At 39.1% G+C, this 22825-nt stretch overlaps 1 protein-coding gene across 28 annotated transcripts in view; it reads right to left on the bottom strand.

Annotated features, from left to right (window-relative positions):
- The window catches only part of ABCC9 (ATP binding cassette subfamily C member 9), a 69899-nt gene that overhangs the window by 20893 nt on the left and 26181 nt on the right, over nt 1-22825 (bottom strand). For 19 of the 28 annotated variants that reach the window (XR_005628725.1, XR_005628726.1, XM_039719554.1 and 16 more), the window contains 16 exons: nt 22416-22578; nt 21748-21788; nt 20657-20799; nt 17077-17185; nt 15862-15972; nt 15263-15335; nt 13301-13406; nt 11680-11718; nt 8233-8271; nt 6267-6368; nt 4810-4894; nt 4251-4331; nt 3193-3330; nt 2483-2608; nt 1769-1865; nt 559-806 (listed from right to left, as the gene is read on the bottom strand). Coding sequence is in view for 26 of the 28 variants with exons in the window: in XM_039719554.1 (XP_039575488.1) it covers nt 559-806; nt 1769-1865; nt 2483-2608; nt 3193-3330; nt 4251-4331; nt 4810-4894; nt 6267-6368; nt 8233-8271; nt 11680-11718; nt 13301-13406; nt 15263-15335; nt 15862-15972; nt 17077-17185; nt 20657-20799; nt 21748-21788; nt 22416-22578 (1701 nt within the window). In the remaining 2 variants the exon portion in view is untranslated. The remainder of the gene's footprint in view (nt 1-558; nt 807-1768; nt 1866-2482; nt 2609-3192; nt 3331-4250; nt 4332-4809; nt 4895-6266; nt 6369-8232; nt 8272-11679; nt 11719-13300; nt 13407-15262; nt 15336-15861; nt 15973-17076; nt 17186-20656; nt 20800-21747; nt 21789-22415; nt 22579-22825) is intronic. The other 9 variants (XM_039719706.1, XM_039719691.1, XM_039719778.1 and 6 more) reach the window with 7 other exon arrangements.

Genomic DNA, 22825 nt, shown 5'->3' with positions numbered 1-22825 from the left:
TAAGGCATTTGAGAGATGTTGGAAAGTTCCACTTTAGTAAGTTCAAGCATTATGAAATTCACAGAGGAAACACTGAACTGATCTGCCAGGGTTATAGCACATTTAAGCCTTCTGAAAACCTAGTAAGTGGATTCCATGAGATATTGTACTTGAGTCAAATTTACAGATATAAGCATATTGTACTTAAGCAGAACAATTGAAGACTTCAATTTTTATTTTTTTTCCTGGCAGGACACTACTTGATAGTCAGTACTTAGGAAAGTGGGTCATTGACTTAGAAGACCAGTTGTAAAATCCAGAAAAGTTTAGTATAAGGCTCCTTACTTGGAAAGGTCAATTATTTTTCTACCCTCAAATATTATTCTGTTTCAGTGCTGAGTGGTCAAAAATATTGATAAAATTTGAATTGCCTTATATTAACATAAAGAATCCATCCATCCTGTATAATAATCTACCTGCCATTTCAATCCAACCGGCTTCTAGATGAACAGCAAAAAATTACTCGAGAACATGTTTTCTTTCATTTTTTTCCCTGTCAGGCTCCAATATCTGGCTCACCTTCTCTGTGCTCTTATCCTCATCAGCATTCCTGTCTTTGTTTGTATTGTCCATGGATGTCCACGTAGCAAGCCAGTAATCTATGGCCACAATAACTGAGTGTTTCAACAGCTTGGAGAAAATCATCAGAAAGAGCAAGAAAAATCCTCCAGAGGTTAGATATCTCCAACAGGTTTTCCATGGCATCTTTGTCCTGAGCCTCAAGACAGTTGACATGTTATCATCTTCATCTTCTTCCTCTTCCTCTTCTGTGACTCAGACATTTGATCAAGTTAGCATGGATTCAATAATAACTATACCTTGTTTTACCAGATTTGTTTGGCTTTTTTTCCTTCTGCTTTGAATTTAAATTTTAAAGTCAAAATTTAATTTGTCATTTAAGAACAGCAAACACTTCAGACATATTTTCATAAGACTTCCCCTGTGCTCTTTAAGCTACTCTATAGTTTGCCAGTCTTTGACTTGTCACACTTTTGATATGAAAAGGTTTCTATAAACCAAGTCTTCACTACTTATTATTTAGAGTCTTTCCCAACCTGTTCATCAGCTTTTATTATACACTCAGCAGAGCAATTTGGAAGATTTTAGAAAACCCTCCAAACCTTTCCATCCAGACTCTTCATCATCTGTTTGTATGAAAAAGTTCAATTTTCCCTTCAGTCAAGAGTACTAAATTGATAATTGATCACATGCTATTGAAACACAAATGGTAGAAGACTCCTGCTATGGAAAATACATATTTCAGAGGTGTATAAACATGAAATTTAATTTTTTTTATCCCAGATAATAAGAATATATATCTCACAGCCCTGCAGAAGGGAAATTTCCCCAAGAAGGGAAATGTTCACATGTTCTTGACAACTACCTCATTTCGTTTTCTTTACAATTTTTTATGTTTTTGTACTTCTATCTCATCCCTCAATAACTCCAGGCACTGTGAGTTAGTAAAGATATTAACTTGTTTTGATACACCCTTATCTCTGCATGATGTTTAGGGAAATATATGGATAATGTTTTGAATGTGTCTTATTGTAAATCCTGCAAAATATTGGGCTTTCCACTATTTGTAAGCCCTGCAAAATTTTGGGCTTTCCACTATTATTACCAAGTGTCATCAACAGCGTCACACTTTGCTGCTAAGAACTGCCAGCTATTAAAGTGGAAAGGCAATGAAAAATAGTATTAAATAAAATGAAATTGTAAAACAAACCTTCATCTTCATCTTCCAGTTGTGACTTGGATTCTCTGGGGTACATGGCCCTTCTAAGGGTTTTTCTCTCAAGAGTTGTCTGGTCAGCTTCCATATCCTGAAATAATTAGGTTATCATTATTATTATTATTAACTAGTAATATATTTTATTCATTTGAGAGATAGTTTATTAATTTTAGAGCTTAGCTGTGAACCAATTATAGTAGTACTTGCAGTAATCTCAAAGCGACTTTATATGGATCATTTAACTTACAGAATGGAAAAACAGTATTTTTCAATTTAAATTTCAGAGAATTCAGCTTTGCCCACTTCTTTCCCTCTCTCTGCCATTCTTTTATTCCCTCTCTTCTGGAATGGTAAAAACTTCAAAAATAGTCTTTAGAGAATCCTAAATGTTCATGGCAATAACAGAATAAAAGGATAAGAGACACCATAGGAAGTTTCTGGGTCCAATCCTTGCCCCACCAAAGGATCAGTTGTGCACCACATTTCCAAGGGTTTCTTGGCTAAGATGTGCTTACAAACCATCCATGATGGACATAACACACACTTCCTGGACAGTCTATTCCAGCCCCTAAAACTCCTTATAGATCTTGTGGTTTTGCCATAAAGTCAAGTTGAAAACGTGCTTTAGGCAAGGTTTGGGTTTTTTTCAAATTGAATGACAAATATTTCTTTGCAGAAAAGTCATCCTTGCCTAAATGCTCTGTTTACCTTTTCCAACTCTTGATCTTGGCGATTCATCAGAGTTTTCCAGTGTTCATATAGCTCAACATCCTTGTTTTGGATATCCTTTAGGGTCCCTTCTCTAAGCACCATTCCATCCTTCATTGCTATGATCTAGGGCAGAAAGTACCCAGCAATTAACAACACAGATACCATAATCACTGACCTGGATCCTACAAGATATGTCTCACCATTAGTGACAATACCATTATGCAAATTTCTGTCTTCATTCAATTTTTTATTCAATATTTTATTAATATCTTTGTAAGTTTGCTGGCACAGCTCATAAACTGAAACTTGTATAAGTCATGCATTCCTGCACATGTAAAAAGCATTGAAAAGAAGGGATAGACAGTTGCAATTAAAACAAAATTCTCCAGGCTTTTTAATGAACAAAAAAACCCTCTACTTAAATAATGAAAAAATAAAACAGTTATTCCACTATAAAATCTGCGTTAGTTAAAGTGGCAGTTAGCCATATGGCATATGGAATTAAGGAGGGACTCTATTGCAGAGAAAAGCAATAATCCCATTAAATGTTATGGTTAACTTCAGGAATTGCCAAGACTGCTTGGAGTAGCAAGCCTCTGAATAAAACTTCAACTCTGCTGGGAATTTTTCAATTTCTCAATAACATCCTGATGCCTGCTTCAGGCAATTATCCTTAGCAAAATTTTCCCTGGTACCTCTTCTCTTACCCAGTCAGCATGTGGCAGATATTGTAATTTATGTGTCACCAGAACAAGAGTCCTCTTATCTTCTTGCAGAAACTTCAAAATTCCCTCCTGCATTAAGTGATCACTTAAGTGAATGTCCAGTGCAGAGAATGGGTCATCCTGCAACCACATCAAATTGAAAAAATGTTAGAACAGGATACAAAAGCGAAGTTTTTTCCTAAAATAGTATTTTTAAAATAGGAAGCACCTGTCTTTACTGATGTTTCATCTCTCTCTAGTGACTAGGACCCAGTCAGAGGGCTGTGCTCCAGTGAACTGGAATCCACTGCTTTTCAGTTCACAGCAATGGACTCAGTATCATTTCTTGTGTCTGGCTATGTGGTAGTGCTGGTGCCTCACTGGCAGAGTGCAGGAACACCAGAACTGAAATTTCCCATCCAAATTTGAAAATGCCAGGATCCAAAGCCAAACTTGGGCCCAATTTTGGTGTGAAACTGGCACAGGAAAATTAAAGCAGAGTTAGCAACTCTTCTGATTTCCTCCAAACTAAACTACAGACATGCTTGGTACTGTGAGTGTAGCTGGAAATAAGGCACCATTCACATAAGGATATCAATATGTAAGAACTTTTTCTTCGAGAAGTCTCTCCTTAATTTTGAAGAGGCTCAAACAGCCCCTTTATGAACCTCCTGAAATTCCTAATATGCCTTGAAAGTAATATCAGAGAAGGGAAAGGCTGTCCAACTCCACAGCACTCTGCAGGAGAATGCTGAGCCCTCAGACTGTTCATTACAGCTCCTTATCAGAAATCCTGCTGATTTCTGTGGGACTGTGCTGACAGTAGGCCACCAATGAGAGCAAGAAGGAGTTAAGACAATCTGTTCCACTCTTCCAGTGTAAATCTGTGCAGGACTTCCCAAGTTCATCAGTCTCCCAGGATGTTTTGATGCTGCCTTTTTGTAGTTTGGTTTTGGAGTTGAATTCAAGTCCCCATAGGTCTTCTAAATATAAACTAAATATATGGAATCACAGTTTTATTACTAACTTTGTACGCTCCATGCGAAAAAGAAAAATCTTACCAAGAAGACAATGTTGGTATTCTGGTAGAGTGCTCGAGCTACACAGATTCTCTGTCGTTGGCCTCCACTTAAATTAATCCCCTAATGATTCAAATGGATCAGAAATAGGCATCTTTGAATACACATTATGACAGGCCTTTGGAAATGTGATTTTTTTTTTTACAATTATAGGATTTATAGTAAATAAAAAACACCATTAAAATGCTAATTATATTGATAAACAAGCACAGTCCTTGTATAAGGAAAGGTTTTATTCATGGGTAAGTGTAAATTATGAGGAGCTGCTCTGAGCACACTAGGCTTTTTCAATTGAAAGTATAACCAATACCAATATCAAATTCTGCAAGCAAAATATGGGAGACTTTGGTCAAGAAATCCCATTTGAGAAATAGCTGAAGAAGCAGAAGAGATTTTAACTTTTTTGGGTAGTAACCCTTCATGAATTACAATTATTTACCAGTCTGGCAGCCCAATACAGACTAGAACTGTCTGAGTGACATCAGGGAGTGTCTTCTTAATACAAAGGCCAAGCAGAGATTAAAGCATTCACATTATTTACCCTTTCTCCAATTTCTGTCTGGTCACCAAATGGCAGTAAGTCAATATCAGGCTGCAGAGAACAGGCATCTGTAACAGCCTTGTATCTGGAAAAACAACATGGTCATTGCAATTGTTTACCCAGCCACTCACTCTGCTAACACAAAAACCTCCAGGTAGACAACACCACAAAGTTTTTAGTGCTCTGTGATGGATGGATAATTGCAAAAATAAGTTGGGCAAAATGATTATTGAGAAATAATCCTAGAGCATTCTAAATGAAGCATTGTAAAAAAATTACATCTTTATTAGAAGCTTCTATTGGCAAGACTACTTTTAAATTATGTAAATTATTGAGTACATTCCTCCCTATCATGGAGTTGTTTTGTTAGACTCCAGAGTGTTTGAAGGCATTTTCCATTGAGTTTTTAGTCTTCCCCCTTTAAGTGCCTCTTCATTTTCTTTGGAGTGATGTTATAGGATAAAGGGTCATTACAGTGCTTCTGGTCTTACCAGAACCAGCAAACCACTTGTAAAATGCTGAAATTTTTTTGGTGAGATTTCTGGGTCTGTAGCAGTGATCTGCTGATGAGAAGCTAGGATCAGATGATGAAACTCAGCCTTGCCCCTTTGAAGCTAGTGAAACAATCTGATGGATACAGTGACTGTATCCATCAATACAGAATCTGGTCCCTGAAATTTTGGTGCTTTTCTGGATTTCAAGGCATGTGGTCATGGTTAGGCTTTATCAAGTCAGACGGGAGTCATACATCTTAACACAGCACAGACTGAGAGGAACTGGGTGTATTTTCAGTACTGAAAACAGAGAGAGTGTTGCCTTTGAAAACATCAGCAATTTGTTTTCATTAAGTCCAGTCACTTTTCACTTTTGTTAATTGCCCTTTCAGAAGGATGGAAGAAGCAGGTGCTGGGTAGGCACAAAAGAAGCTGTGCACCTCAGCTTTCGTACTTCCTTCTCCTGTATTTCCAAACAAAGAATTAAGGCCATTCCCTGGAGGCATCCCATGTTCATAAATGCTGTTTTTGGAAAGTGGCTGCTCCAATAACTGATCACAGCAGGATTAGCACATAAACTCAGTGGAAACATGCCGAGAATCCCTGTTTCCAGAGTCCTTTTGCAACCTTGGGCTCCATTAAACAAAAGAAATAGTCTCCAGAGATGGGATTCATCTTACCTTGGAAATGACACATATGGGTTCAGCTGTATTCTATGGAGACCCACTTCCGCTGTGGGATTTCTCACAAACATTTTAGACACGTGTTCTGGTTAGAGGAGCATCCTGGCTTAAACCAGAAACCTTCCTCTGAGATGAACTAAGTCAGGTCAGCTAAATCCACCACAGGTTTAGCATGCACTGATTGATATTTTCCAGAATCTACAAACTTCCTCCAGAAGATGCCAAAACCCCCTCTTTAAAAGGAGCTGCCAGGTGTTTTTGCAAGGAGATGGATATTTACCTCTGCTTATTAAAAGGGCTGCCAAAGATGATGTTCTCCTCCACGGTGGCATTGAGCAGCCATGGCTTCTGAGCTGCGTAAGCCACAGAGTACCTGTTCCTACTGCAGACAGACAGTTTTAGTAAGAAACAAAGCCCTCACTATAAAATGTTTGATAATCAGTTTTTTTAAAGTTAATTTCATGAATGTACATTCAGAAAAACACAGGGGAACACATAAGTAAAACAAAAAGAAGGGAAGAGTTTTAAATTCTATGCTTTTGTTAGAACAGCACCCACTGTCTCCCCTGATGGCAAAATCGACACTCCAGGTTGCATTCCATTCTACTATAAAAGGCTGGTACCTACTTCAATCTAGTAATTGCAATTCAAATCCAAATGGAAATTATAAATGATACTAGAAATATTAAATTCTCACAGGAATAGTTATTTGGCATTATGTTCTTTAACATGAAAACACAGAGAGAAAAGGCACTGTTCAAATGGCACTGGCATATTTGACTTGCTGCTTTCTGAAGTGTGAGATTCTTTTATGTGGCCACACATATAAAATACTTGTTTCTCAATGAATACTTTTTTTCCTTTCAGTTTATTAGATCCTCAATTATATTGGAAAAGAGGGCAGTTTAATACAGACTGAGAAGAAATCACAGTAGCCTCCCAAGGATTTATTAGACATAATTTAAATGTGTCTGAATGCCTAATGACATTTGTCAATAGGGGCATGAATGTTCTTTACTTCTGTCTGTTTTGCCAAGGTACAGGAGCAAAAATGGTCATGTAATTTCAGAAATTTTTCTGAGATGCCCAAGGCGATGTGAGGAAGGAGGTGTGAATTGGTACCAGCTCATGGATCTGAACACTTATCATAGAATCATGGAATGGCCTGGGTTGGAAGGGACCTTAAAGATCATCTTGTTCCAACCCCATTCATGAGCAGGAACACCTTCTACTAGCTCAGCTTGCTCAAAGCCCCATCCAACCTGGCCTTGAACACTTCCAGGGATGGGGCAGCCACAGCTTCCAGGGATAGGACAGCCACAGCTTCTGAGCAGACTGTGCCAGGGCCTCACTACACATACAATAAAGAATTTTTTTCTAATATCCAATCTAAACCTGTTCTCTGTGAGTGTGAAGCCATTCCCCTTGTTCTATCACTCCAGGCCTTTGTAAAGAGTTTCTCTCCATCTTTTCTTTAGGCTCCATACTGGTTCTGGAAGGCCACAATGAGGTTCCTTCTCAGTCTCTTTGATGGTATTGCTTCCACAAAACATTTGCTGAGCTTCATTTGTAAGCATGTAGGATTTACTACTGAGAGAGGGGGTGCTAAGGCAGGAGAAACAGCTGGTTAGAAGCTGTCAGCAATATCCCAAAACTTCCAGGAGTTTCAGCTGTTTCATATGCACTCATGAAATACGTTCTCAAGATTATGGGGCAGCGAATCATGGTGTGGCTCCCAACCACAGCTCTGTGTGCCACTACCTCTCTGTCATTTATGACATACTTTTAGTGGAGCTTGTCCTTCTTTTAAACATGGAGCCAGGGGTGGAGTCCCTGCTTGGCTTCAGCTGGAGCTGAGCTGGCTCCCTCTGTGCCCTGCTCCATCCCATCCCAGGTTAGGCACCACAGGGAACCCAGTACTGGGCAGAAAACTCAATAACACGTGGGCAGAGATACCTAATGATGCTTCATACCCAGAGATTCTGCCTTGCATAGCAAAGAGCACACTGAACTCTACTGAGGTCAGATGGGAGCTGAGCATCTTTCAGACAAGAGACAGAGGTAGTGGTTCACTGGCTGGAGAAGTGTGGGATCCACTGGATTTGCACAGTCTATCAATCCCACAGTAAACAATTATCAACATGGTAAGGAAACACAGAGATGGCTTAAGAGCACAAAGATGAGGATTTGGGGAAATTCTGAAGAAATTAATGAGGGTTTATGATACACTAGAAAAGAAATAATACCTTCTGGATGCCTCAACAGAAGGTTCCGTTTCATTTACACTGTAAATTATGGTAAATGACATTTAGTAAGCAGCAAATATAAAGAATAACATTTTGTGCTAGTTTTACACACAGTGAGCCTGGAGTTAATTACATACTTTAGGAACTCAACACAAGTTTGGGTTTTTATGTTCTTGAAGGGAAAACAAACAAGGTCTAAGCAAAACCATAATACTTCTCGAAATGTGACAGTTTCATATCTACAAGGCATAGTGGATAAACAGGCAAAATATGTTGTTATAAAATGTATTTAAAATGAAAATTGTATCATAAAACCTGTTAAAAATTAAAATATTAATATTGCCTGGCAAGCAATAAGTTAGCTTCTCCACACAGTTCTGCCAGTGACCTGCAGAAGTTGATAACTGATGTAAAATTTCTCCTGGAGTAAAGATGAGCTGTGCAGCTACACTGTAGGATCAGAACAGATTTTGATCTGTTTTGAATCTCTTTGTAGCACTAAGACTGCATAAAACTGCAAAGCCCTACAACATGTAGGTTTTCCTTGTCATCCTCCACTTCTTAAGGATCATATTCTTAAGAAATACATTCTGAAAAGCATTCAAATATTAGCCATTACATGAATAATTTTGCAGCTTCCTCTGTTTGTTAATTGACTTTTTAACAGTCTCAAGAGCCTGGAATGGCAGGGAAAGCAGTTTTGGACCAGCAATGGTGCTCATTCCAGACATGGGGATGAATCACTTCAAAGTGCAAAACCTAAAAGAGATTATACCAGGTAGATAGAAACAGGCATTGGAAGGGGGTAGAAAACTCATGCTAAAACATTATTTTCCTGACTTTATAAAAAAGCCATGAGCAAACAAATTCTCTTCTCTCAAGCCTATGAACACTCCAGATGAAACACTTTCATGTTGAGACAGAAATGGCTGCTTGACTGCTGGGATACCATTAAGTGCAGCTGCAATCATTAGCAGGCTCTCCAAGCCTAGAAAGAACATAAAAATTCTAATAGCAAGCAGAGTCCTTGGAATGCCAGACTCATGGATTAAGCATTTTTCCAAAACACCAGAACTGAGACATGTTGTTTTCTGTACTGCACATCAGCTCTCTGAGGACTTGGATAATTCAGGCCTCCTAAAATGCACAGTTTGCATTTTCTTCATGCACCAATTGCCAGAGAAGGTGCTGCATCAGAAGGGAATAAGTTTCAGAAGTGTCAGAGAGCCATACACTGAGGCTCAAAACAGACAGCCCCTCACTAAAACTTGGTCTCTTATTCAGCAGAGGTTTCCAGTCTCCTCTACAATGGAAAAAAGTCACAAGAAAGCAAAAGATGAAATCTAAGAAGAGATTGAAAAGGGACTGGGAATTAGATGACAGTAAACAAGAAGAAGAAACCCTAAACTTGCTCTATTCAAGACCTCCAAGCTTTTATTAGGAGAGCACTGCAGTGGTAAAGAGAAAATGCTTTCAGGTATAAATTTAGGAGCACCTTCTGAACTACAAGTCAAGAAAAACTGGGCACAAGCCTTGCAAGACTCCTTGCAATTCCATGCCAGATTTAATCTGGTTGCCATGATAACCAAACAGACTTTCTCAATGGGTAAGGACTAATTTTAACAGCACTATTTCTTAAACACTTTTTCCTTGGTTAGAAATTTCATTTGTGGATTAGCTTGATAAATACACTTTGATTATCACAAATTATGAATGAGATTTCTATGAGAACCTACATTCGCCAATAATCCCATGAATAAACACAGAGAAGACAAGACCTTTAGTGAGCTAGGACCTTCACAAACAAGGGGATTAAGTATTTGGTTTTATACTTTATTATCCTGCTGAATCTGAGAGAGTGATGTGATTGCAGGGCATGGGAGTGGGCTGAAATTGAAGCTCCTGAGATTTCTAAAAAGGGTATTTTATTTGCCTGAGGGCATTAGCATTTATTTCCTCTAGTTTATTTATTTATTGAAATGTGGCTATTTATACTGATTTTTAGCTGTACTATAAAATATACATATTGCCCATAAGGGGGTGTGGTAAGTTCAAGTCTGAGACTGTAGGAAGGGCCAAACTAATCAGTCATTTTTATAGGATTTTGAATATAAGATGAAAAAACAAACAAAAAAAAATAAATCTATTGAAATCAAGGTTTTAGGAAAAGTAAAAAAGACCTCTTGTTGAGGTTTAAACACTTTTATGGTAACCCATAATATTTTAAAATAGACTAAAGCATGTCTGAGCAGGCCCTGATTCCCTCATCCTACAAAGTAATGAGGGAGAAGAAAGGTGTACAAAATCTCTGGGGTACTCCTGTAGCCACAGAATGAACCATTTCCTCTGCTAATATAGGCAGGAAATTGAGGCAAGTTGAGGACCAAGCATCTACACAAATTCCACACAGGTATTTGGAGGAATTTAGGCCTGTCCCTGCAACCAGAACTGGTAGTTCTGCTGGTTTTGGCCACTGTCATTTATGTGGATGATTTTTTATCCCTCCAGTGCTCATTATGCCCTTCAGTGCTTTCTGTGAGCTCCTGTGGTTTTTAATCTTTGGATGAGTATTGCACTTGGCAATCTTTCTGAGGGGAGCACTGACTTTTCCTAATATCTGTCACATCCTTCTGGATAATTGAGGCCATTTTTGAGGATCTATTTAACAGTTCTTTTGTTTCCTGAGCTTTTCACTTAGTATACAACAAGCTGTCTGTACAGAATCCATTTCAACGTAGAAAAAAAACACATGGCAAGTGAAAGTTTCCACTTAGCCCCTCTGTGCTTGGCAGTCTGAGAAGATGGTCCTGATTGTTCGGCTTGATGTGCATGAGGGAAATACATGTCTCTGCATGATTCCCACAAATTATTAAGAAATAATAATAAAAACTCTTATCTGAAACAGGCTTGGCTGAATGACTACATCCAGACAGCCCCATGCACCAGTGCCTAATAAGCCTCTCAAGCTGATTGCTCACTGGGAAAACAAAAACCCAGGTTTATGTCAAAGGACGTCATGTTTCTGGGCCGTGTCTCATAGAAGTGGGAAAAACTGAGACCCAGCCCATAAGATTTCCCCATACCAAGATCTTTTACAGAAAGATACATGGCCATGCTTTATTTCCCTGAGATGCCAAAGCAGTGACAACCCTGGCAGCAGGACACACAGCTCACACTGCAGTCAGCCTCCACAGCAACAGGGCATTTGAATCGCAGTGATGCTTTGCAGGATTGTCCCAATACAAGTGGGGCTGCAATCTTATCCATGCTTACAATTATTGTGTTGTTACAGCTGAATTTGCAAAGGAATTCATCTAGCCTGTGTTTTATCCCTGAATCAGTAGCTGTGTTAGTCATGCATGGAGAATCACATGGAAAGGAACTTAAAAGAGTAAATAGGACCTTTATTATGGTTTTACAAAATACAGGAGCCACTTAGTTAAATACCTGAAGTCTCCTTCTGCATTCATCTGTCTGCCAGGCAGTCTGAAATTACCAGCAAAACATAACCATGTTTGCATCAGCTATATCACAATTATAGTGTGCAATGAAAAGCATCTGAGGTGGTGGCTGAAACCTGAGTTTCTTGGTGCTGTGGTGATGTACAGACTGCTAATCAACTGACAGCATGATTCTCTCTCTTGAACTGACAGCATTATTCTCTCTCTTGAAAATCTTCTAGATTTTTTTCACAATTCATCATCACAAAACATTTCATAAGCTACATCTATTATGTTTCTATGATTTCCCATTTTTCTAATCTTTCCAAGGTTCCATATCCTTATCTAGGAAAAATCTGAGTCTTTCTCAAATACTTCTTTCAAGACAATTGTGAGAATCATTTCAAGGTACATTCTACTTATTCCTTTTATTTTTTTTTTAACTACTAAGAAAAACTTGCCTGATTGTGGTATAAAAACCTTCATTACATGTCTCAAAGAAATTAACTGTGGTAGGTCACATATTTTTCTTCCTTCAAAGCCTAAATTAATATATAATTAAACTAAATTTAGTATAGCCTTGGCTTCAACTGTACCTGCTACTCCAGTGAGATCATATGTTTAGAATAGCAGAAAGTGAAGTATAGTTAGAGAGCACAAATGCCATGGATACTATCACAGGAAAAGCAAAAAACATCCAGTTTATGACATTGCTGTAACAAAAATATGACAAAGGAGGTTACAAGTCAAGAGATAGGGCAACAAAATATTGGTCTCTGTGACAAAATTCCCTCTTCGCTCAGCAAAAAGATAATTGAGAGGAGTTTGGCTTAATAGTTTTAAAGAAACGGAACTTATCTTTAAAACCAAAGAACAAGTCTTGGGGTTACAGCACATGACTTCCACTGTCTCTGCCCTGCCTAGGCTTGAAGAGTGCTTGCTGCCCCACTTCATTTTGTGGGAAGTTCTCATTCACTGGTTCTGACTCCAAGGCCTGACCTCATGGGCAATTCTCCTTTCAGAAACAGCTTCTGCCCAGCCTTTACTTTTAAGGTGTATGGTGTGCTCATGCTGCTTTTTGAGTGTATTACTGTAAAGAGTGACACTGTTCTATAGGTGAGGCCTGGGTGGGTACCAGGGGAGGAGAAAAACATTGCTTATATGTAATTTTTTTTTCCTGCCATCAGTAGCAGCAGCTCTGAGTGGAAATACATTCTTTCCTTTAGGCTGGCACCCCACAGATCCCACTGGGCTGTAGAAGCTCCACACTTTCACTGGTGGGTACAGGAACAACGTCACAATGCTGCCTTCAATTATAGTGAGTATTGAAGCCTATTTGATAAAAGGAATAGCCTATGTTTTCTATTCAGGTCATTTGCCAGGCCAATATATTAGATATTAATCACCAGACTAGCCTCTTTCCCTTCCTGGGGCACCCTGCTCTGCACATGATGAAACAGTGAAAAATCCCTTCTGAGTTTGCAGGTGATACATTCCAGAGAGGATTTGGATGATGGTAATCACTCAATGTGCAGTTCTGAGGCATGAAGAAGAATGAGGCATTTCTCACAGCAAATCTCAGCCTCCTCCTTACATGAATACAGCAGTTAATAGATATATAAACATACTTGCTCCAGTGAACTTTTCCCTCCAGGGTCTGCATCTCTCCCAAAATAGCAAGGAGAAGTGAAGACTTGCCACAGCCAACTTGGCCCACAATCATTGTCATCTGACCTATGATAACAGTAAAAACAACAAAACACTTTTATAAAAGAAAAAAAACCCAGTTATACTCTAGTTCATAAGGCCCAGATAGATTCAGCTCTAGAGAACTTGAAGTGATTAAATAATTTTTTTAACATCCACTACTTAACAAGCAATATCGCATGCATTCATCTGTGGAAACATTAATGGACTGTTGGACTGTAGTACCACACTGATCTCCAAAGGAATGAGACTTTTGCTCTTACCTATATTAGCATTTGTTTTATGGAACTTAAGAAAGTTATTTAGGGTCAAACGATATATGACGGGGAGTGATTATTCAGCCTGGAGTTCCATGAAAATTTGGATCAATCTAATGAATGAACTGAGATTAATTTGGACCAATCTAATAAATAAACAAAAGAAGATCCATTACTCTTTGCTTTGCTGTACTTCCCCTTCCCTCCCACAGACATTTTCCTACCTCCAGTCCCACTCTGCAGTGACAACGGTGCTTTCAGATCTTCCCGTAAACTGATTGAACTCAATAATTGTGCTGGCCAGTGCATTTCATAGACTCACAGAATGTTTGTGTTGGAAGGGACTTTACAGATCACCTCATTCCATCCCCCTGCCATGGGCAGGGACACCTTCTACTAGCCCAGCTTGCTCAGAGCCCTATCCAACCTGGTCTGGAACACTTTAAGGGCTGGGGCAGTCACAGCTTCTCTGGGCAACCTGTGCCAGGGCCTCACAGGGAACAATTTCTTCCTCATATCCAATCTAAACCTTTTCTCTGTCACTGTGAAGCCATTGCCCCTCATCATGTTGCTCCAGGCCCTTGTCAATAGTCTCTCTCTATCCTTCTTGTAGCCCCCCTTTAGGTACCGGAAAATTTCCAGTTAAGCTTCTCTCCATCTGGGAGCCAAGGGTCCTATTCCTTCCAAAGGAGGCAAACTCTACCTCACCCAGCCTGTGAACCCATGGCCTCAGACTGTAAACTCCTGGAGCACAGACATTCTGCTGGTGACACTTAAGGCTACATGGAAACAAATCATCCAGGATTGGGCATTACTAAATCACCATGTGACAGCAACCTAAAGTAATACTCTATTTTAAAACAAAGCTCTTGATAGAAGATCAAAATAAAGCGTAAGACTATTTAATAACATGAAATTCCAGAAGATGGTGTTATGACTATTACAGCATTATCAACAACAAAAATTATTGTGGTTATTAATAATAACAATAAAAAATAATAGTTGCTACTTTTCATACCTGCTATGCAAGTATTCTAAAACCAGCATTTTGTAAACCTGTGGAATCCTTAGCCAAAGACATTGAGGATGCAGGGAATTACAGGAACTCAGCTTGATAAAGAGAAATTCATTAGGTAACAAAATAATTAAGGATTTCTTGACAGAAAAACTCCATCTTCTGGATGAAAATAGTTGTGAACTGGAAGACTGTAATGTTCATAAATGGCAAGAAAAGTATAATACATGAGTGTTGCTGAAATAACATAGTTAGATGGACCCTTGGTTTGAATGAGTCTGGAGTTCTCTTCTTTCCTTTTTTTCAATTTCTCTATTAAAAATAATAATGATATTTTTTCAACAATTTTTTCATGTTTACGCTAACTCTTGACTTAGTTTGTGCTATTATAAAACTATATAAACTATATAGATATATAAAAGTCACATAATTTATCTAATGATATTACTATATGAACAATACAGCTCATGACCTTGTATAAACTTTTAAACTCTATTTTTTTCTTATAAAATTCTAAGTGTATACCTTTGTGCATTTCAAAACATCAAGGAGTAGAATTAATAACAATTTGACATTATATATTTAATATTTAAGGTGTGCTTTCATCCTACCTGTTGGGATTCTAATGTTTATGTTGGACAGTGTAGCTAAACCACTTCCCCATGAAAAGTATCCATTGGTCACCTACAAAACAATTACCACAAATCAGATATTTAAAAACAGCAGGGAAAAAATTGAAATTATTAATTTAGATTTAAAATGCCTTCATAAAATAAATCTGTGATTAATGAACACAGTGTAGTTGTACACACAGAGATAAAAGCAAGCAAAGTTTGTAAAGATTGCCAAACCCCAACAAATTGTGAGCTAGAAAAGATAAATACACAAATGTATAAAATGTATGTAAGGCAAGAAAGGGAGGATCTTGAGCTGAGCTCTATTTACCAAATACTTTCATTCTGTCAAATATGAGACTATTGGACATCAGATTAATGATGCCTCTTTGTTTCCTGAGAAGACACAAAATAGCTGTAAAAACTGGACTGAAGCTCATGCTTCTCACTGTAAATTTGGCTAGAGTGCTAACTTATTTAAGAGCTTGCTCTTGCCATGAAAAATTTGAAATAACAGCAGCACTTGGGCACCATCAGGTGCTGTTGCAGGAGGACCTGTGCCCTATTTTCATGAGGGAAAATATTTTCCAAACCACCTTAATGGCCACATCATCGATCTCCACAGGCCGTGTCTGCTTCCTTGCTGGCTGCTCATAGCTTTCAAGCTGATACCTCAGGGGCTGCCTCCTGTTGATGGCCTTGGTGTGCTACAGAGAGAGAAGTGAAAACAGGAGAGAAGTTGGAATCCTCATGAGAAGACAGCATTTGGTGCCCTGTAAAGCAAACAATCCATTCCCTTTCCTACCACCATTCCAGCTCAGGAAAAGCAGCCAGTTTTTTCAATATGTGATAATACAGATACAACACTGTCATGCACACATTTTAAATGTTTTAAACACCCTTAGTTGGAGCAGAGAAAATATTGGGATGTTTATCTTCCCATGCATAACCATGCCAAATTTAATCTCTACCATCCCTCTCAAACCCTCTCCCCATCATCTGCAGTTTCTGTAGGACTAAGAAAAAGGTGGACAGGACAAATAAAATAAAAGCTGAAACAATCTCATTTTTGTTTATTTTGTTATCATTGTTAGCCCAGAAAAACAAGAAAGGTGTTGTTTCAGGTTGGCAAGCTAAAATAAAAATTATTTTGTGCTAATCCTTTCTTTCTGTTTCTGTCTTCAAGTTTCAGTCACATTTCAAGTTGTACAGTCAGTTTGAAACTGTTTAAATATATAGAAAAATGTCAAAATGAATAAAACACCTTTTCCCAAATCATCTTCATTGTAGTTTTTTGTCTTCAAATTTTACTCAAATTAACTCTATGTTTAGTACTCCAGAAACAGCATTTTGGAATTAATTCCTATTTCATAAAGTTTGGTGTTGTTTTTTTCCATCTTTAATTCTGAAGTTCCCAAAGCAGGAATTGTTCCTCCCTAAGGATGCCCAGTATAAGATGGACTGTACAGGCAACATACAGTACAAACCCCATAACCACAACATATCCACCTGGGCCTTCTATAAAAACAAAGAAGGTTGAATTTTAGTAATTAAATATGTTGGCACATCATGGTTGGTTTAGGTTGCTTTTTTTTTTTTTTACTATTGACACTTCAGCAATGCTTAAGTGTGTTTGGGAACCCTTCATATCATAACAACACAGAGATTAGGATATAAAAGAGGCAAAACTGGTCAATATTAGAGTCAGGCTAGGAATAAAACCTCCCAGGTCCTGTCAGCTTGGCCACTGGCCTTGTATGGGCTATATGGCCTCTCTGCTTTGAAATTCAATGTCATAAAGCACAACTTACAAGTCCTATGTGCTTCTTACAGGATTCATAAGGTACAAAGCTGTCCCCCCCTCTCCAGCTGTCATCTCCAATCTCATCACTCAGGAGAAACTCATTCAGCTTCTGTACACTTGAAAGAAAACAGAGGACAGTGAGTTACATAAACCCAGGTTTCCACAAATACATTTCCTTTTTTGTGCAGTCACACCAGCAGGACTTATCAGAAATGTTCCAAAAGAAGTTCATGGGATACTTTCATCTGCCACCCTGATGGCAAATGAAGATTTATGTGTGTGGAAGGACAGATGAAAATAACTAAGCATTGTACTGGTAGCTGGGAATGAAGAGCAGAGCAAGTCATGAGGGTGCCAAGGAGCTCTGTGGGAATGGTTTCCCTCTTGGCAGGCTTATCTCTTCTGTGCCTTTCTCAGGCAATTGCAGTCAGGGTGCAGAAATAAGTCAGTCACCCACCTCCATCCTCTGGAAATGCCAGGGCAGTGGGTGCATCCTGACACATCTTTTGCATCTTATAAAAAAAGACACTAAAGCTATTGGAGACTGTCCAAAGCAGGTCATGAGGATGGTGAAGGGTCTGGAGGGAAAACCATATGAGGAACAGTTGAGATCACCTGGCTTGTTCAGCCTGAAGAAGAGGACACTGAGGAGAGACCTCACAGCAGTTCTGCAGCTTTCTCACCAGGGGAAGTGAAGGGGAAAGTTCTGCAGCTTCTTCATGATAGGAAGTGAAGAGGCAACTACCAATCTCTGCTCTCTGTGACCAGTGACAGGACTCCAGGAAACAGCATGAAGCTGTGTCAGGGAGTTTTAGGTTGGATATCAGGAAAAAGTTCTTCATCCAGAGGGTGGTCAGGCACTGGAACAGGCTCCCCAGGGAAGTGGTCACAGCTGCAAGGCTGACAGAGTGCAAGCATTTGGATCCCATTCTGAGGCACAGGGTGGGATTCCTAGGGTGTTGTGTGCAGGGCCAGGAGCTGGACTCAATGATCCTGATGTGTCCCTTCCATCTCAGCATACTCTGGGATTCCATGGTTCTATGCACAGCATGCACATGGGGGCTGGGTACTGCACACCTCAGCACAGCCATGGCCAGCCCTGGAGACACACAGCAACTCTTTGCTTAGTTCTTAAAATCATCTACTGGGAAACACAGCACACAAGTTCAATTCATTCTTCATCACAGGAGAATTTGATCCTCTTTCTGTCCCACTTCCTTTCAGAGTGCTGTAAGCACCTGGGTCTTTATGATTCCAGGGAAGGGATGAATAAAATCATACACCAGTCATGGTGAAGTTATTACCTTGCCAAAACTAAAATCAAGGTGCATTGGGCCAGAGACTGGGAAAGCAGAAGGACATATGCCTTCAGATCAGGGATTTGAACATTAATCTGCAAATAAGAAAGTAGTCCATTTCAAAGCCTGTCTGTGTATTTTGTATTAAACTATCAATACATCTTCAAGCCACAAAGAGACAGGTTAGCAAGAAAGCACTGCTATTGTCATTATTTCTCCTACCAGCATGCCTATTCCTGTCTCCTCTCTTGAACAGAAAATTTATGTGCCCCATAAACTCTGATATGCTTCCATATCAGAATTTCAGTCTTACATAAGGGGATAAGCAAGAATTTATTTTCTTTTAGACAACACAAGACCTTGTTTTGATTGTGCACCTAAAATGACATTGACCCTCACTTTGCATTTGAATGAGGTGCCCTCAGAAGTTTTAGTAGCACTAGAACTACTGTTGAACAGAAAATTGAGATTCTGACCAAAGTATAAGCTCTTAATCACAAAAATAACAAGCCCATATTCATGTATGTATTTGATTGGGGATAGGGCCAAACACACATTCTTTATCCTTCAGTTGGGGGACATGATTTTCATGGGAGAAGGATGTTATGAAATGAGTTTGACAAAGAATGAAGTTTGTTTTGCCAAATCTGGTCTTAAATATTGCCCTGGGGGTGGCCAGCAGTGTTAAGGAAAATGTACAGACCATTTTGATATTAGGGCTATGCTAAACACAGTTCAGAGATGTAGAGGCTTGGATGATTTATAGAGGAGCCTGGAGATTTTCCACTACTCAGAAATCATTTTCAACATAGGGAAAACATCTCATGTGGCCCTGCTCCTGCTGCTGCTTTGATAAAAATAAACTCTGTTAATTTTTTTTATTTGTTTTTTAAAGTCAGTGTGGCACTGGCAAAGGACAGCTGTGGAACCTGAAGTCCCCTTGACTGCTGTTTGATATTACCACTACCCACTAAAAACAGGCAGTGACAGCAGCAATGCCATATCTTGCCAATGTGCCTCAGCCTTGGCATGAAGGAATGATGTTTCTGGGTGGGAAGGTTAGTTCTGTCTTCACGTCCTGCTAGTGCTTGGCATCTGACATTTTACTGCCAGCCAGGTGTCATTTTGCACCTCTTGGGACATCTTGGTGATTGCAGGTCTGCATAACCACACTATGATTGTGACTCTGTCCATACAGGCCATAAACACAACACCCAAAAGGCTGAAATTCAACTTATACCCATCTTCTCCTTCAAGATTAAGTGCCCTACAGCCCATCATAAAGGAAGCTGCTCTGTTGGGTTGTTTTACAGAAATAAATACCTGGAACAGGATGCAGGACATCATTAAATTCTCACTTATAGCCCAATGTACTTTACGTGGAGATAGCGTTTAGCCAGTTACTCTTTCTTGCTTCAGCAGGGCTGGTCTTGCTAGAGAGCTTCACACCAGGCTCTCTCACCCCCTCAGTGCTGACAAGAGCCCAGAAGGTGCTAGGGTAGAGTGGTTTTGGGTGGTGAGAGTGTGAGAGTAGGAGCATCTCCCAAGGAAGGACAGTGCAGCTCTGAATCCCAACTGCCAAAGTTAGTGAAATTGTAAAAAGAATGGAACATTAGGAATCACAGAATGGCCTAGGTTGGAAGGAATCTTAAAGACCACCTCATTCTAACCTCTCTGACATGGGCAGGGACACCATCCCAGCTTGCTCAGAGCCCTATCCAACCTGGTCTGGAACACTTTAAGGGCTGGGGCAGTCACAGCTTCTCTGGGCAACCTGTGCCAGGGCCTCAGCACCCTCACAGGGAACAATTTCTTCCTCATATCCAATCTAAACCTTTTCTCTGCCACTGTGAAGCGATTCCCCCTTGTTCTGTCACTCCAGGCCCTTGTCAAGAGTCTCTCTCCATCTTTCCTGTGGGTTCCCTTCAGGCACTGGAAGACCACAATGAGGTCACTCCAAAACTTCTCTTCTCCAGGATGAACAATCCCAATGAACAATTCCCTCAGCCATTCCTCACAGCAAAGCTGCTCCATCCCTCTGATCCCCTTGGTGACCCTGCTCTGGACTGGCTTTAGCAGCTCCCTGTCCTTCCTGTGCTGTGTTTCTTTGCCTCTGTGTCATGCAGTAAAAAGGAAGGGTTACTCTGATTTTTGTCACATCTTTAGCATCAGAGTCCCACCTCACAACACTCTTCTACATAAGCTGGTAAAAACAACTTATGTGGAAGAACTTTTTCTGGTACTGAATGTGAGGGTTCAGGAGTTGGAGGAAGGAGAAGAACCACTTACCTCACAATGGCCTTGACTGCAAAACGAACCACGGTGGAGAGCAGGAACAGAGGTGTGACCAGGATGTGGAACAGTGACAGGGATGCAAATGCCTGGGCAGGCTGCAGTGGCTTGTCATTGGTGTATGCAAAAGTCACAAAGGTCTGTCATATCAGGGAAAGAGCATGTCAGGACAAGGACTCTTGAACAAGACGGACAAGGACAGCAAGCAAAATATTTTGCTCAGCTAAGGCTAATAACTACCTAAGTTCACTGGGAATCAGGATAAACTGAAGACAAAGGTGAGTTCTGTTAAAGCGAAATAGATTTTAAAATCTTGCCAGTGACTTCAAGAGGTTTACATGTTGAAGAATGAAAATTTTCAATTTTTACAATTTTCATTTTTAAATCTAGCATTTGATTACAGCTTTATAATTGACTTTAGGGTTTACAGGAAACACACAACCCAGAATAAAAACTATTAAGAATCTAACAAATCTTAGGGTTTTTTTCACAGATGCAGAATTATGGTCATACATGTTCCAATTCTTCTACACACTCAGCATACTCTGCCCCCAAAATTTGGTCTATAGGAGCTCCTTACTGATCAGCATGGCATAGTTCCTCTAGTGTATGAGGCTGAGACTTAAACCTGGAGGACAAGCAAAATTTATTCCTCTTTAAACTGCAGAGTACCTTTTCTTGAAAACTTTAAAATGGTGCCTCATAATGCATTTTGAAACAGGAATGAATTTTGCTGCTAAAGAAAAAGAAAAGACACTCAAAACCCCTTTCAAAAAGAGCTTTTTAAAATGGGTCTTTCAAGTTGCAATGATCTTTCTTTCTTTCTTTCTTGTCTTTCACAATGTAATGATTTTTCTTTCCTATAGTAAAAAATTATTTTTCTTTTTGGTTTTACCAATCCACCTTCTGGGAATGAAAACTTCCAGTGACATTTTCTCCTACAGTTAGCAGGGGCACCTTAATTCATCTGTTGGTTTTATGAAGAATAGGTCCTACAATAACAATGGTCCTTTCTTCCTTTTTACACCCCCTTCCCCACATTCCTCTCCCTTTTTAATAAGGAAAACAGAAAAAAAATCATATCTTACTGCAAGAACAGCTGCGATTGGTATGGCTGCATTCATAAAAACTGGGAAAGACAAATAAAATAAGCATCAAATTATAGGAAATAAGATAAAACAATTTTACAGTAACTGTATGACATGAAAATAATCCAGTTATTTCCAATTCAAGTAATTAAAACTTCCTAAAGAAAATTAGTCTGCAGGAAGAAATTTGCTTCCCTGATAGTCAGAGATCTTAAACACACCAACAAGCCATGGAATTCTCTCATTTGTCTACTCTACTAAGCTGGGATAAAAATCATTATGTGCACAATTAATATGAAACACAACTAAAACATTACTCAACCCTTCTACGTTGCAGAAATCACAATTTACATGCAGAAAATATAAGCTATCTTTGCCGCTGTCAGAGCTGCCAATATTACTTGGAGCCTCCTTACTATAAAGCAGCTCCTAACTGAAATGTCACAATGAAGGTAACAGAAAACTTACTGCAAAAAACCCCCAACAATATGTATTTTATTCTTTCGAACTTCTGTGTTATGTATTTATCATGCCTTTTTATTTTAATGACATTACATACAGAAAAAACTGTCACAGGCATAACTCTATCTCTCTTTAGCTGAAGTTGGGAGGAATGTTGACATGAAAAACAGGATAATTTTCCAAGCACTAAAAACACAGTTACTTACTGGAAAGAGATGTATGAAGTGCAAAGGTTTTGAGACTGGTGAGCTCTTTCATTCTTGTTTCTTCCACACTTGTACAAAATATGTGCTCCCAGGCATACAGCTTTAATAGCTTAATGCCCTTGAGTATCTCATTGGTTTTCTTTAATCTCTCAGTAGAATAGTCCTTCATTTCAAGAGAAAACCAGGAGAAAAAAATTTATAACTGTTTGTAGTCTTAATAACAACCCTCTTTTCTCCTCACTTACTGTTGTTAAATTAATTTTAAAAAATAATTTTGTTCATTTGTGATTTTGTACAGGTGCCATACTGAGAGGAAGAATATAAAATTTCATTTTCTTTGGACGTATTAAAATATTTACAACCACTAGGGGAAAGTAAGTCACCCTTTTCTGCAAAGAAAAATAACTCAA

This window comes from Passer montanus, unplaced genomic scaffold (genome assembly GCF_014805655.1).
Source record: "Passer montanus isolate IOZ18808 unplaced genomic scaffold, ASM1480565v1 scaffold106, whole genome shotgun sequence".
NCBI classification, from domain to species: domain Eukaryota; kingdom Metazoa; phylum Chordata; class Aves; order Passeriformes; family Passeridae; genus Passer; species Passer montanus.
The sequence above is the reverse complement of the archived record's forward strand: the minus strand, read 5'-3'. Positions and strand labels throughout refer to the sequence as shown.